At 41.2% G+C, this 16,912-nt stretch overlaps 1 protein-coding gene across 1 annotated transcript in view; it reads left to right on the plus strand.

Annotated features, from left to right (window-relative positions):
* The window catches only part of mtnr1ba (melatonin receptor type 1Ba), a 125,917-nt gene extending 111,104 nt beyond the window's left edge, over positions 1-14,813 (plus strand). The window contains exons 2-3 of the mRNA XM_056283316.1: positions 13,783-13,901; positions 14,064-14,813. Coding sequence (XP_056139291.1) covers positions 13,783-13,901; positions 14,064-14,813 — 869 coding nt within the window. The remainder of the gene's footprint in view (positions 1-13,782; positions 13,902-14,063) is intronic.
* Positions 14,814-16,912: the final 2,099 nt, after the last annotated feature.

Raw genomic sequence — 16,912 nt, forward strand, 5'->3', positions numbered from 1 at the left:
TAATTATGTAGGGATGGGCAAAGCCAGAATATGTGCATGAGGTTTGCAGGAAATTGCTGACACCTATCACAGGTTTGTGATACACCATCACAGATCTTAGACAACCGAGCCTTCGTGTAGCTGGTGCGGTGTACCCCTTTACATAAGACCATGTCTTGCACAAAATGAAGATTTGTCTACACGTTCTAAAATCTCTGCCCAAACTTCCTCTGGTATCCATGGGCACTCATCTGATTATAAGCACCATGCCTCTTCCATCCCTGAGTCCTATGGTTGATGGCTTTGCCCTGGGCTTCTTGAAGTCAAACACTCACCCCAGTAATCGTTAGAAGGCTTACTGGCCATGCTTGATGTATCTATGATTGATGTCTTCACAAAGCCACAGTGATAGTTTTAAGTGGGCTGGCCCTGATAATGCACTTCTATTTGTATGGTGAGCAAATGATCATGTCCTGCAACCCCCGCATAAGTTAATTAGGGAGCCCAAAGGATGTTTAATGAGGTAATTGTGTTATTTGTTAATTGGTCATTTATAAATTCAAAATTTATCAAGTTGCCAAACAAGTACTAATGACACATCTCTACTCATTCTAAATATTAGAAAAAGACCACACCCCTCCGCACATATGCCTCCACACGACTTCTTCCTCACTGCCTCATTTTCCAGGCACTCTTTTGTTACAGTGACATCATTTGTTGTCCCCTTTCCTAGTCTTTGTTTACTTTGCCCTCTATCAGCTTCCATACACTTGGGTGATATGTGGTATGTGGGAATAGACAAGTTCTCTCAGCTAGTAGGGAGAGCCTGCCAGGCAGACTAAAGCTGTCATAATGCATTTAAATTTTTAATGTTTTCATGTCTTGCTCCTCTGTTCTCTATATGAACCTTCGTTTCATCACTGTGCCAGTCATGCCCTGCATCCAGACACTTCCTGAACTTTCTTCTTCTTTTTCTTCTTCTTGCTGAACTTTGCTGAGGCAATATTGCCCATAGGGCAGTTCCCTTCTCCCACTACAACCTCTATGGGTGTCATGGTGTGACACAGTCATTCCCATCCAATCCCCACGTGAGAGCCAGGTGCACTATTATTGGCTATTATCATTGACCTTTAGTGTAAATTGTGGTGAAGGCTGTATCTGACATTTGTCAGGTTTATTCCACTTAGCTAGTCATATTCATTTCCAAGCGCCACACCAGGATGATTGACCTGAATGTGCCTGGCACTGACCTCAAAATACTTCATCCCATCCTCAGCTGTTTTCTGCTGGCTCTCCCTAATGAAAGCCACCATGATTCCATGAGCTGGCCATAAACTTACATAGCAGGTTCAATATGAAGCTAGAACAAATAGCCCTGCATATTTCTAAAAGAAAAAGAAGGATGATAGGTATACTATTTTTGATTTTTAGATTTATGTTCGCTCAAATCAGGTTGCAATTCACTGGCACATGACAAACTTAAAGATGAAATGCATGAAACATACTGCAGTTCTGGTTGAGTATGTATATTTAATTCTTACTGGCACACCTAACTGGCGCTGGAAAATTGTTCTTATGCCGTGTTACCTTCGGCTTGTTTGGGTGTCCCTACAGACACAATTGATCATATCTGCAGGTGGGAAGCCAGATGTGGGTATGTGTCCTGGTCGCTGCACTAGCGCCTCCTCTGGTTGGTTGGGGTGCCTGTTTGGGGGGACTGGGGGGAATAGCACAATCCTTCCATGCGCTATGCCCCCCTGGTGAAACTCCTCACTGTCATGTGAAAAAAAGCGGCTGGCGACTCCACATGTATCGGAGGAGGCATGTGGTAGTCTGCAGCCCTTTCCAGATCAGCAGAAGAGGCGGAATAGCGACCGGAACGGCTCGGAAGAGTGGGGTAATTGGCCAAATGCAATTGGGGAGAAAAAAAGGGGGGAAACCCCCCCCAAAAAAAAGAAAAAGAAAAAAATTGTCTTATGAACTGTTCACATTTGATTGAGTTACTGATGCACACAAGGGCAGATCAGGTTATATAGGCCCACTGTCTCTGTATTTAAGAGGTATGAACATTGCAACATTGCAATGGTTCATATGATGTCCATGCCCCAGAGCTAGAGTGTCCTGACAGTTTATGAGTACAATAATTTATCATTTTTTTCTGAATTATGGACATTATAATTGTACTCCGTAACATTGCTAATAGGGAAATCTCAATTCAATTACACACACACCCACACACATGACATAGTGGTTATTCTGTCATCTAAAAATTCCTACCAATGACTCAAAAAAACCTACAACACATTCAGCAATATCAAGTGCCAACCAACAATAGAACAAACTGATAAAAAGTTAGATTTTCTTTCCCCCATGACAATGTTTCAGTAAATCAAGGAGCTCAAAAATCATGATTTCAACAACCAAAGTAAAAAAAAAAAAAAACCAAACCAACAACCAAAGTAAAAAAGACTGGGATATTATGTAAAGTTTTGTAGAGCTATTACAGAGTCCATCTTACCTTATGGTATTGCTAGCTGGTTTGGAAACCTGATGGTCGAGTCTAAAGCGCAACTATTTAGTGTGGTTAAAATGTCAGGGAAGATAATGGAAAGGCCCACACCCCTCATTTCACAAGACATTTTTGAGCAGTCCACTACTCGGCAGGCTAACAGTATGTTATCTGACCCTTCCCATGTGTGAAACTCAAAACCGTTATAAACATTCATTCATCCCTCCCACAGTTAAACTTGTTAATGGGCAACTCCTGCAGGACAGACAGAAGAGCAGCGAGGCTCCAAGATAACTCCAGGTCCCACCAATCGCTTGTGTACTTGTCAGCATGTAAAGTGAGATGTGTTGTTGCTTGCAATTTATGTGCTAAGATGTGTATGTATGCCTTTGAATCTTTGCAAGGTTTAATAGCGTGAGTGGCTTTGGTTGTTTTAATTCAGGCTAATGTTTGCACATGTGTGCCTCTTTAATATGTTTTTATTGTAATGTCTCGTTGATGCAGCAGTTACCCCCCCCCCATTTTTCTCCCCAATTGTACCCCACTCTTCCAAGCCATCCTGGTCGCTGCCCCACCCCCACTGCTGATAAGGAAAGGGCTGCAGACTACCACATGCCTCCTCTGATACATGTGGAGTCACCAGCTGCTGCTTTTCTCCTGACAGTGAGGAGTTTCACCAGGGGGATGTAGCGCATGGGAGGATCACGCTATTCCCCCCAGTTCCCCCTCCCCCTCGAACAGGCAGCGACCAGGACACATACCCACATCCGGCTTCCCACCTGCAGACACGGCCAGTTGTGTCTGTAGGGATGCCCGACCAAGCCGGAGGTAACACAGGGATTCAAACCGGCGATCACTGTGTTGGTAGGTAACAGAATAGATTGCTACACCACCCGAATGCCCCTGCAGCAGTTACCTTAATCCAAGACAACTTTCTCCCATCAGAGACGAAGTAACCTTACATGAAAAAGCGGTGCGCCTACTTTTGCACTGTGAGATGATGAGCCTACGAGCAGCATTGAATTCGGCAGTAACAGTAACAAATAATTAGCGATGTTCCTCTTTACCCCCCCCCCCATAGCACTGTACAGAGGTCAGTAAAACTGTTCTCTTTCTCTCTTCTCTGTTCCTTGTTAGTGTGTGTGTGTGTGTGTGTGTGTGTGTGTGTGTGTGTGTGATGGACCTTTGACCTGCAGTCTACTGCTATCTAGACAAGAAAATTGAGCCTAACTCCACCAAAATCTGTCAGTGCATTGGGTCCTCCCAGGCTAGGGTCGGCTTTCATACCTGTAGACCAGAGGCCCACACTGCTCACAATGGACACTACTAATGTTGAGTAAGGCCAATTGATTTAATTGCTTTAGCAAACCAACTTGCCATGAGTTTTTAGTCTGATATAATTAACTCATATTTGCCAATTATTTGTTTCTGTGTGTGATTATCATATAGAACGTTGTGGAAAAAGTGCTGAATATTTAAAGTCGAAACCATTTTGTATGAGTGTGTCTGCGGTCGTATGAATTTTTGGTCAGCTGAGTTCAGCTTGGTTTTGAACCAGTTTTAAAGGTGTATAGTGTTCCTTCATGCACAGCGGTATGTTTTCTTCATCGCGCCTCGACATATTGCGTACGCTTAGGTCATGCATACACGGCAGCTAATTAAACAGACAATTTACTCAGCTGCACTTGACAAAGCGGTGACACTGCGAGGCCATCATGTTCTCACACTCGCCCCGTCCCCATGAGCATTTGACATACAGTAGAGGGGAGTGCGTAGCCTGTCTTGTACTGACGGAGAATGACAGGGATGGCTTTAGCCTCGCTGCAGGCCACCTGCCAGCAGACACATGCAGACAAATAGATGACACGCCAAAGCTTCAGGTGGTGTAAACAAACAGGCACAGTCATGGTCACAAATCCAGCTATGCTGAAATGGGGTGAGCTGCTGACAGGTAGGCAGCAGCTGCTTCAGCTGGTCTCAGGTACTTTCTGACAACAAATAAAGACATTTGAGAAAATAAAAAGGTGCCAAGTGAAAAAGTCTCCAACCACAAAGACTCTGCTAAAGAGCATGTCAAGGCTGCCCTGCTTAAAGGGTTAGTAAAGCTTTTCTTTTTCTTTTTTTTAGCTGAAAAACATATTGGCATGGGCCTATAATGGTAAAACTGGCTGCCGTTGTAATAAATTCTACAAAAACACATCTGGCTTGAGAGATTTTTTTTTAATGTCTTTTCTTACTTCTATGGGAAAACACGCATACAGTAACTATCAGCTCCCTCCAAACTGCCTACCTAATATGGAAGCATCAGTGCTGCTGAGATCCATGTGGTATAAGCGGCACACGCGGGGTCCAGCAAATTAAACCAAGAAAATGTGAGGCGAGTAGAAAGCGTTAGCCAGCTACACAATCTGGGTAGACTTGTGAAATGTTGGGGTGTGGTGTTCTACTGAAGTACTAACACCTTCAGCTCATCCACACCATCATCACTGCCCTCTTCATCTACACCCTTTTTTCCAAAATGTGAGTTGGTGGGAACGGGCTAAAAAGGAGTGCTTACTTACTCTTTAAGGTATTTTAGCTAGCCCTAGAGATTATAGCTAATGGCCAACTCCTTGCTGCATTTTTTTTTACTAAAAATGGTAAGCTAAAAGTTAGTTTTGCCAAATGTATTTATTACCACCTTGACCTTCCCCTAATGCCATATAAAGTGCAAAATAGACAAGGCCATACACACATTTCAGGATGAAAACCCAGCCAGAATAAGATGTAACGGCGTTAGAATGCTAGACCCTGGTTTGAGAGTCGCCAACAGAAATGTAAAGTGCCCGTGTGATACAGCAGTGCCAAGAGAACAATGGGATGGGATCACATGGGCAGCAACCATACACTAAATCATGTTGAATCAATAGCAAATAGGTGTTTTAGCCTCGCCGCTAGCCTAGTTCATCAGCGGAGGGGGCTGTACTGGCTTCATTGTTTATCAGTGTAAAATATGTATTCAGTTGAAGTGTGTGTGTGTGCGTGTGCGTGCGTGCGCACGTAAATTTGCACTTACGCGTGTGAGAAATTGTGAGATTGTGCAAGCCTTGGCCCCATTTGTGCTTGTGTGGAATAAAACATTAATGAAAACCACAACAGTCCACTCTCCCTCCAATCCCACATCAGTATGCAAATGGTTCACAATGCTAATGAGCAGGTTGCAACCCCCCACCATCACCCCATTTTGTTCCTTTTTATTCCCTCCTCCAAAGCAAATATTTGTTTGGTTGAGGACTTTGTGTGTGCACATTCGCACATGTGCTTGTGTGTATATGCAATCATTTCATTCCATGGCTCCCAGTGCACGGCAGATGGGATCAGCTCCAATTCAGAGGCGTTGGCCCCTGCTGGTGTGTGCAAGGACTCCTGCTTGTGCCAGGGGAGGAAAGGGAGAGCGGGGAGTAATAAAAAATTCAAAAAGAAAAACCCCTGAGGATAATACACTTTGTGTAACGCCTCACCCTGGGCTCTAGTTTCCGGACAGCACAAGGCTGGCGGGAGCGCTAACACAGAGGTAGTGACAATTTCATTAGGCACAAGGTGGTTTTTGCCCCCACCTGGGCACATTTGAGCTGAAATGGGTGTGGGGGCGCAGTAGACGGTGTGTCCATTAAAATCAGGTAGCACAGTGTGAGTTTGATGTCAACTAAAATCAAAAATGCCTGCGTCTTCACCTGGTCAGACCACGTCTTAGTGCAGACGTAGGCGTTGTGTGGTAGTTTCCGGGCTTAAGGCGCAGGTGCACTGAGCATAGACTTATCCAAAACCACAAACGCCACTTTTATGTATGTTATGTTGGCCTATTTTGTGATCAGTTTAGCTAATGGCTACTGTCCTAAACCTTTTTAATCACACAACAAAATATCTGCTCCTGTGTGTCATTGTCTTCCAACATAAAGCAGTGCGTCATTACACATGGAAAACAACATGGTGACACGGATGTCAATATTTCAATTAATCTCAACTAACCCATATTTCAATTATACAATTCAGTAGTTTTTTTTAATGCAAATAAACAGAAATCTAAATCTCTCCATCCACAGTTACATGTTCCTTGTGTTGTGTAAACCATGATATAAATATATGTATCATCATTCATATTTGATTAAATATACTTTTGTGTTTTTTGGCACATTTAAATTGCTGACTCTGCATTTGTGAATCAAGATACACGTGTGGATCAGCTTGCATTTGTAGTCTTCTTTTGTGACACATACATTGTGCTGGCTTGTTGGGGGGCCGGGGGGTCGTGTCGGAGTGGATGTATGGAGTGTACTCTGTAGCAGAGTTATATGTATGGCCTTGGAAAGTAGAGAGAAAGAGAGTGAGGACGTCAAATGCATCACATTGCGCCTGCTTTAACGCCGTTAGGTGTTTATTTAACAGTGCTATCTAACATGCGGTAGCGTGGTTACTCTGGTTTTGATTAATTTATGGTTGCTAGCAAACAACGTGTAATGGCAGTGTAGTGATTAAAGCAATGAACTGTGGGGCTTCAAGTGGCTGGTTAAACATTTGCAGGAGAACCGGTTGGTACATTTATTTTCCCCCTTCATGAAAATGAATGATTTTTACGAAGGAAATAAATAATATAGTAAATTAATGCAATGAATTTGCATGAAATTGAAACAGATTTGTATGACTAAATTGCCATTTGTTTTATTTTTGTTGTTGGCAAACTGTATAGTGCAACAGTTGTGTTCGAAAGTTAATTGATGAAAGCATTTGAACATGGACAGCACGCTAATATGACATGTTAATTTATTGCTTCATGTGCAACAACGAATTATTAAATTGATGTGCTTTCCGAGTTTTCATATTCTTTTGATATTCACTTTGAGGATCCAGCAACTAGACTAGAAGTTTACAACTAAGTGGAGTGTGTGCTTTCTTAACTAATTGTTAAACACACAAAATTTGCCTTCAGGCAACTTGTCTATGTTGGGTAAGCTGTGAAACTGTAATTAAAACCTTTTGGTGAAATAGACTATCCTTCCAAACTCTATTATTCCTGTCTGTTTTTTTAATAATAATGATAGTAATAATAATAATTACACACACACACACACACACACACACACATATATATATATATATATATATATATATATCAATTTCATGCAAAAGACATTGTATAACTATGAAATTTTGGAAAAAAATATATAATAGTCTTAAGGGATACAAACCAGAGAAGAATTTTATTCTATTGCCCTTGTTACTGCATGCAACTGCGCATCAGTTTGAAGCATACTGATCACATGATCTCACATTAATGCAATGCTAAATTGTGTTGTGACTGCACATTAAATAAATGCCTAACAGTGCTAAAGTGGGAAAATTGTGAAACATTTGACAATCCATTCCCACACTCCTACTCTCTCTCTCTCGCTTTCTCTTTCATTGCTGCGTCCATACATTACTCTGCTATAGAGTATAACTCCATGAGCCACTCCATACAACCACTCCATCACACACACCCCCACCCAGCCACAATATGTGTCACAAAAGAATACAAATGCACGCTGATCCACATGTGTAACTTGACTAACACGTGCAGATTTGATAATTTAAATGTCTTTTCACGTGCAATGCTTACAATACTGTGATTGCAATCATTGCCAAGTCCTCTGTGAATAGTTACACGTTGCCATGGAAAAGTCACAGCAATTTGCACGTGAAACCGATCGTTGGTTTCGGTCGTTATGCCACTGTGTTGTTTATAAGGGTGGGGTCAGTTGAGACTGAAGAGGTCACTTAGATGAGTGATGAAACGTTTCTCTCAATAAACAGTGTCCAGATGAGCTGATTCAACTTTCTGTAATTTCCTTACCTGGATTATTCAGCATGCATGAAGATGTCTTTTTAGGTGCGCTACATATATATATATATATATATATATATATATATATATATATATATACACTACCGTTCAAAAGTTTGGGATCACCCAAACAATTTTGTGTTTTCCATGAAAAGTCACACTTATTCACCACCATATGTTGTGAAATGAATAGAAAATAGAGTCAAGACATTGACAAGGTTAGAAATAATGATTTGTATTTGAAATAAGATTTTTTTTACATCAAACTTTGCTTTCGTCAAAGAATCCTCCATTTGCAGCAATTACAGCATTGCAGACCTTTGGCATTCTAGCTGTTAATTTGTTGAGGTAATCTGGAGAAATTGCACCCCACGCTTCCAGAAGCAGCTCCCACAAGTTGGATTGGTTGGATGGGCACTTCTTTGAGCAGATTGAGTTTCTGGAGCATCACATTTGTGGGGTCAATTAAACGCTCAAAATGGCCAGAAAAAGAGAACTTTCATCTGAAACTCGACAGTCTATTCTTGTTCTTAGAAATGAAGGCTATTCCATGCGAGAAATTGCTAAGAAATTGAAGATTTCCTACACCGGTGTGTACTACTCCCTTCAGAGGACAGCACAAACAGGCTCTAACCAGAGTAGAAAAAGAAGTGGGAGGCCGCGTTGCACAACTGAGCAAGAAGATAAGTACATTAGAGTCTCTAGTTTGAGAAACAGACGCCTCACAGGTCCCCAACTGGCATCTTCATTAAATAGTACCTGTTAGAGCCTGTTTGTGCTGTCCTCTGAAGGGAGTAGTACACACCGGTGTAGGAAATCTTCAATTTCTTAGCAATTTCTCGCATGGAATAGCCTTCATTTCTAAGAACAAGAATAGACTGTCGAGTTTCAGATCAAAGTTCTCTTTTTCTGGCCATTTTGAGCGTTTAATTGACCCCACAAATATGATGCTCCAGAAACTCAATCTGCTCAAAGAAGTGCCCATCCAACCAATCCAACTTGTGGGAGCTGCTTCTGGAAGCGTGGGGTGCAATTTCTCCAGATTACCTCAACAAATTAACAGCTAGAATGCCAAAGGTCTGCAATGCTGTAATTGCTGCAAATGGAGGATTCTTTGACGAAAGCAAAGTTTGATGTAAAAAAAATCTTATTTCAAATACAAATCATTATTTCTAACCTTGTCAATGTCTTGACTCTATTTTCTATTCATTTCACAACATATGGTGGTGAATAAGTGTGACTTTTCATGGAAAACACAAAATTGTTTGGGTGATCCCAAACTTTTGAACGGTAGTGTATATATATATATATATATATATATATATTTAATCAAATATAAATGATGCTTCTGCTTCTTTGTACTTAACAATCTTAAAACATAGTTGTGGATTATAGTATTTATCTAAGGATGGATAAAGACAGCAGATTCATAAGAGTGTTCAGACCCTTCAGTTTTTCCTCATTTTGATACGTTGCATCCATACTCTAAAGTGAATTAAATAGTTTTTTCTCTCCTCAATCTACATAATGCTACATAATGACAAAGTGAAAACAGGTTTTTACAATTTTTTTAAATGTATTAAAAATAAAAAAAAGAAATATCACATTTGCATATTCAGGGTCTTATTTATAAAACAGTGCGTAGGATCCTTACTAGAAGTGTACGTGCTCACAAAAGCTGAAAATGGCGTGCGCTAAAAAAGACAAAAACATCGGACTGAAATTTGAGAGGCATCAATATACAACCTGGCTTTAATCCACAACCTCACCATCTGTGTTTACATACAGGTGCACACATTCTACCGTCAAGTTTGTGTTTATAGATCACAGATTTTGCGTGGGAAGTGGCGTACGCCTCTTTCAGGCTCTGTTTTGTGCATACGCAGCGGTTATGAATGAGACCCCTGCCTCCTTTGCTGTGACATTAGGAACTGACGGGTGCATCCCATTTGCAATGATCATCCTTGAGATGTTTCTCCAACTTGATTCAAGTCCACCTATGGTAAATTCAACTGACTGGGCATGATTTGGAAAGGTACATGCATAAATGCTATCATAAGGCTCCAAAGTTAACAATGTCTGTCAAAAAAAAAGAATTGTGTATGGACCTCTGAGAAAGGATTTTGTCGAGAAACAGATTTGGGGAAGGGTATAGAAAAATGTTTGCAGCTTTGAAGGTCCCGAAGAACACAGTGGCCCCCATCATTCTCAAATGGAAGAAATTTGGGACCATAAAGGGGAGTAGACAGACATGGAGAGACCTTCTTCTGTGGTTGCACAAAATCAGCTGCTGCAAACGAAATGGCTCACTTGCTACTTTCCTCCTCTCAGTTGCCGATTAGTTGAAGCAGCGATCAATGCAAGTTGTATATGGAGGTCATCATTCCATTTAATATCTGTAATACCAATGAAGGCGGCAGTAATCCAGGTATACAAGTGACGGAAGGACTGTGCCATAAAAAGCAAATGCCTCCATTCCTCAACTGTGGTGAGAGACTGGCATTTCAAACCGGTATGTCGCAATCTAAATGCAAATTGTGTGAGTGAATGACAATGAGTTGACACATTATGGACATTCTGAGTTGTCATGCTTAACCCAGCTGGATTTATCAGCTCATGTTTTTCAGCTTACAACTTGGTAATTGACTCACCAATCTTCCCCAGCAGTAACTATGAAAAGTGTCAAGGAAGTTGCTTTCACGGGAGCAAAGTGTAGAAGCTACAGATGGAGGATGGCTGAGTAAACCGATACCTTTTCAGAGATAAGACGATGAATTGCAACTTGGGTCTGTCATTTAGACAGTAGGAGGAAATTGAGGGGGAAAAAAACATTTTATCGATTTATCAGTTATGTAGATAATCATTATTACTACATTATGCCTGGAAGCAATGCACATACACATACCTTCCTTGTCTTGGTAGAGGTAAGAGAGATTTAATATGGTGATAGTTTTCAGAAGGCAATTAAGTGCCTTTTACCTTTTCCTATCCAATTAGCTCGGTGACAATAGATAACGCAACAAGCAGGGAACAAGCTGGCTAAGCATTCTGCCAACTGGTGACAAACTAATGTCTCTATAGTAAAGCCATGAGTGGTGATTAAAGGGTTCAAGCTCACGTGCTGAGATAACTTACTAAGGTGGATTTGAAGTATAGACGGATGGTACTTCTTACCTGGTTAGCAATACAAGACATAGTACATGCATATGACAGCCTGTCATATGTATGTCAATAGACACATAAATGGATAGATGGATTTGCAAATATGAGCCACAAATACAAACTAACAATACAAATATATCTGGTTATTACAAAAAATATTCTTTAAAATATTTTTTTGGAAATTGATGGACCAAATATCTTGTTAAAGGCAAACTAGCACCTATAGATGCTAATATAGTGGTTTATATGGATGTGGATAAACTAGTCCGGTTGATACGGATGACCAAAGAGCAAAATTAAGGTTAATACTATTTGACAATTGTTTTTTCCCCCCAATTGTATCCGGCCATTTACCCCACTCTTCCAAGTCATCCTGGTCGCTGCTCCACCCCCTCTGCTGATCCAGGGAGGGCTGCAGACTACCACATGCTTCCTCCAATACATGTGGAGTCACCAGCCGCTTCTTTTCACCTGACAGTGAGGAGTTTTGCCAGGGGGACGCAGCACGTGGGAGGATCAAGCTATTCTCCCCAGTTCCCCCTCACTCCTGAACAGGCGCCCCGACCTGGTCGGTCAAGGCGCCTGTTCAGGAGGTGCTAGTGCAGCAAACAGGACACATAGTCACATCTGGCTCCCCACCCGCAAACATGGCCAATGGTGTCTGTAGGGTCGCCCAACCAAGCCGGGCGTAACACGGGGATTTGAACCGCGATCTCCATGTTGGCAGGCAATGCAATAACAATCCTCAATGCTAAACATCAATTCAGACAACAAGCTAATACAGTGTTACTCTTTACGCGGCTCGTGAGACTTTGTTTTGCGCCTCATATAGATCCACTGATAACAATAAGAACATAGCTTTAATTTACTTTTATAGGTTCCGTTTGTGTCCTGTTTTAGCACATTGAAATGAATTATCCAGCAGATAGCAGCATACTGAAGATACGTCAAATAACGTAGGCTACGTAAAAGCGTTGGTAGACGTATAGCCTATGTGTGTAGCTTTGTATTTGCGAAATGTTTTGCAAGCTCTGTGGCTCTTTGAGGAATGGTCTTACTCATAAGTGGCTCTCCTAAGAAAATTAGTGAGTACCACTGAGCTAATGTATCAATCCAAATCCTGGCCTATTGTACTAACCTGTCAGAGGTTACCACAGAGGATATCAGGCCTTGTGGTCATGAATCCACTTGCCCGTTACACAGGCAGCACCGTCAACCAGACTACCTAAAATAGATGTTATAAGGTCGTTTTTGGGGGTTTTTTTTAAGCAGGCACCTAGCTACTACTACTACTTTCGGCTGCTTATGTGGGTCACAACAAATCATTCCTAAACCACTCTCAGTCTCATCAGTATCAGGGAAAAAAAATGGCAATATTAACTAAGGCATGCATTTCTCCACACCTCTTGGTACCTGATTTTTGTCTTGGAGCTACTAGTGCCTGATACACACTATATGGCTCCTGGTCTTAAAAACAACAGGATAAAAGGACAGCTGACTGCAGGCTTAAAAGAGCCCACTCAGCGGGTCAGAACTGGATTGTATCAACACAGAATTCATTGCTCAATTCAAGGCTTGTAAGAACAGTCAAACATCCTGGACAAGTGCCCTCTAAAAGTAAAGGTGAATTGACGGGTTTCAGTTTGTTTGTTTGTTTGTTCTTTCTGTTTCACCCGTAAGGTGCCAACTAATTTTCCACCCACCTGTGCAAGTCACTACTTTATATGGGCTTGATTTCTTTAGTTGACACCTGCTACTCATCTGATGAATATATGGGAGAAAGAGCTTCATCTGTAATGAAAATAATGAAAAAATATGTCTTGATGCATTCTCAGTAATCCAGGTAAGGAAATCCCAGGAAGTTGAATCAGTTCATCTGGACACGACGTTTGTTGGGAGAAATGTCTCATCACTCATCTGAGTGACTGTTTATAAGGGCAGGATACCTGCAGTTGGTTGAGACTGAAGAGTACCTTAGATGAGCGATGAAATGTTTCTCTCAATAAACATTCTGTCCAGATGAACTGATTCAGCTTTCTGTGAATAAAAAATATACTCCGAAATGAAATTATGCATTCCAGGGTCATGTATTTCTAAGTAGGTGGCTGTGCTTGAGGCTAAACATCATTTGATAGCCTGTGGCACAGTATGTTTGGCCTGGCACAGAGGTTTGCTACATTTTTTTTTTTTACCATTTCATGAATTTTTTATCATTTCAACCAAGGTCTAATATCGTTGTCTATGTCACTCTTTTTCTCTCTCTTTTGGAAAGGGAATGTCTTTGTGGTGAGCCTGGCCTTTGCTGACTTGGTGGTGGCCTTCTATCCTTACCCGTTGGTGCTGTATGCCATCTTCCATGATGGCTGGTCACTGGGTGACATCCAGTGCAAGGTGAGCCATGACCCCAGCTTTGACTTAATCCCAAATCTTCTTTAATTTGTCTCTCTGATCAGTCTGTTAGCATTGATCAGTCATTCAGAGGTAAATTAATTTTCTGCGCTGTCATCTACTAACTGTACCCTTCTCTGTCTCTCTATCTTTTCTTTTTCCAAGGTGAGTGGCTTCCTGATGGGCCTGAGTGTAATTGGCTCCATCTTCAACATCACAGGTATCGCCATCAACCGCTACTGTTACATCTGCCACAGCTTCTCCTATGACAAGCTCTACAGCTACCGCAACACACTGCTGCTGGTCGCACTTATATGGGCCCTAACTGTAGTGGCCATAATTCCCAACTTCTTTGTTGGCTCACTCCAGTATGACCCTCGCATCTACTCGTGCACGTTTGCTCAGGCGGTGAGCACGTCCTATACCATCACAGTGGTGGTCATCCACTTCTTTGTGCCCATTGCCGTGGTCACTTTCTGCTACCTTCGCATCTGGATCCTGGTGATCCAAGTGAGGCGCAAGGTCAAGTCAGAGGTGCGTCCACGCATCAAGCCTAGTGACCTGAGGAACTTCATTACAATGTTCGTGGTGTTTGTGCTCTTTGCCATCTGCTGGGCACCGCTCAATTTCATTGGGCTGGCAGTGGCCATCAATCCCAAGACAGTGGCGCCGCGTATCCCTGAGTGGCTCTTTGTAGTCAGCTACTTCATGGCTTACTTCAACAGTTGCCTTAATGCCATCATTTACGGCCTGCTGAACCAGAATTTTCGCAAGGAGTACAAGCGGATTGTCATGTCCATGTGGATGCCCCGCCTCTTCTTCCAGGAGACCTCACGGGGCGGCACTGAGGGTATGAAGAGTAAGCCTTCACCAGGATTGAACAACAATGACCAAGTGAAAGGAGAAACTTTGTAACCCCCCCCCCCAACACACACACACACACACACACACACACACACACACAAACTTCTTTCTCTCACCTTTTTCCCCCCTCGTCCACATTTTCCTCTCCTTTTGCAGTCACGGAGCACTATCTCCATACTCTGTCTAACTCACCGGCAATGCAGCTCCACTGTGCTGAAGCTTCACTTAACTGTTGCATTGTTGGGAATCATAAAAGTTGGCGTATAAGATCGTGCGAATGAGTGGGATGTAAATGGATGACAAAACGACAGAAAAAAGGAAAGGAGTGTTGACTACATAAACTGTTATTCACATTTTGCGGAGTGCCATTCATATAATCTACCTTATCTATCATATTCTTATGTACACCTCAGGGTGCCTGCCTCCTCTGCTGCTTGGGCAAAATCACTTGAAAGTGGAGGCACCGAGAATTTATTTATTTTCATTTTTTTACATCATGAAACCTATGTATGACGTTTTAAAATATTTTTGTCACGTTATCTCATGATTTTGCTGTACTATACAAGATGGCATTCAGCACACCAAATTTTCATACAGTTAAATTGTATAAACAATTACTTTGTCTAATTTTAACCAAAAATTATTACATTTATTTTCTCATGTTTTTTTCTTTTTAATGACAAACATAGGTAAATGTACCACAATACAAAAAAACAAAACAAAAAAAAAACCCTTAAATATCTGTTTCAGTTTGTTAGTGGTAGACGCCTCAAATTCTTAACGGGCATTTCTGTGGTTTGTCAAAGGTGCCTGATATTTTGCTTATCGCCTCAAAGTAAAGTTTTTTGCCAAAAAAAAAAGAAAAAGAAAAAAGAACAAAAAAAAAAACAAATAAAACCATGCTGACCATAAAAATGGTTGGGTGATACATGATGCTTTTTTATCGACATGAATTATACTCATCAACAGATGGGATATATTCAGTGGGCACACAAAGAGTGCTACAAATTCTTTCTGAAAGGGTTACAAGTCACTAGAATATTTGGGTATTTAAGCCTACAAACACAGTCATGAAAATCATACACCAATCGTATATAAGCACAATTCAGCTGTTTAAACTCGGACAACAGTGTACTTATGCAGTTTACAGGTTTCCAATGTACTCTTAGTAATGATGAGAATAAACATCACTTTCTCTATGCATTTTACACTTCATATCATGACAAGTGAACACGACAGGGGACGAAGCGTATATAAAACTCTATACGTAAGTAATGCTACTTTTTTTATGAAGTTAATCTTAGTACAAAGCAAGTGAGTCGGTCAACAAAGGCTGATTCCTGAGCTTCTGATTCCGTATTCTGTGATGGCAAAGAATGTGCATGAGCTTTTTGATTGAGTTATGTTATGTTATTTCTAATCCCTCAATGCTTTGCTTTGTTTTGAAGAAGCTAGTCTGGGGCTAGAGGAAGGCTGAACTGCTGCTGAAAATATGATGAAGTTGGTGATGATTAGGAATTAGAGGACCTGATGCCCCTTATTAGGTTTATTTGTAGATGGATGCACTGAGGGCGGGGTTTGAGAGATGAGCTGCATATTTGTCTTTTTTACTTAAGTGGGAAGTAAAGTTAAAAAAAGAAGAAGCATATATTGTATTTATTGCTGTAACTTATATATTAAACATTAATGAAAACATTTCAAAATGTTGTTGATGTAAAAACTTTAAATGTTAATAAAAACAATTTTATTTTTACATTTTTTTTGGGACTCTTTCGATAGAGATGCTGCTTGCCGGTGCTGTTATGGTCACTGACATTGAACATAAACCGTACATTGAAAAGTGACAATCCATCGCCATTTGCTGTGAATTATATCAAAAGGAGAAAAAAAAAGAAAATGGTTGTTTGCCTGAAACGAAGATGTGTGGACATTTCTGCAGTGGAATGTAAAAAAGGCCTCCGCAGGGAGAAGTCTGGACCGCTAGCCTTTCTCTCTCAGACATACTCACTCATTCATTGCCTCTCTCCCTCCCACACCACCTCATAGTCCTCTTACCTTAAATACTCTTACTTTTTTGCTTGTTTTCCCTCCCTGCTTTCCCTTTCTCACTCTTCTTTTCTTCACCCCCCCCCCTCTCATTATTTCCACAT

Source organism: Lampris incognitus, chromosome 7 (genome assembly GCF_029633865.1).
Source record: "Lampris incognitus isolate fLamInc1 chromosome 7, fLamInc1.hap2, whole genome shotgun sequence".
NCBI classification, from domain to species: Eukaryota; Metazoa; Chordata; class Actinopteri; order Lampriformes; family Lampridae; genus Lampris; species Lampris incognitus.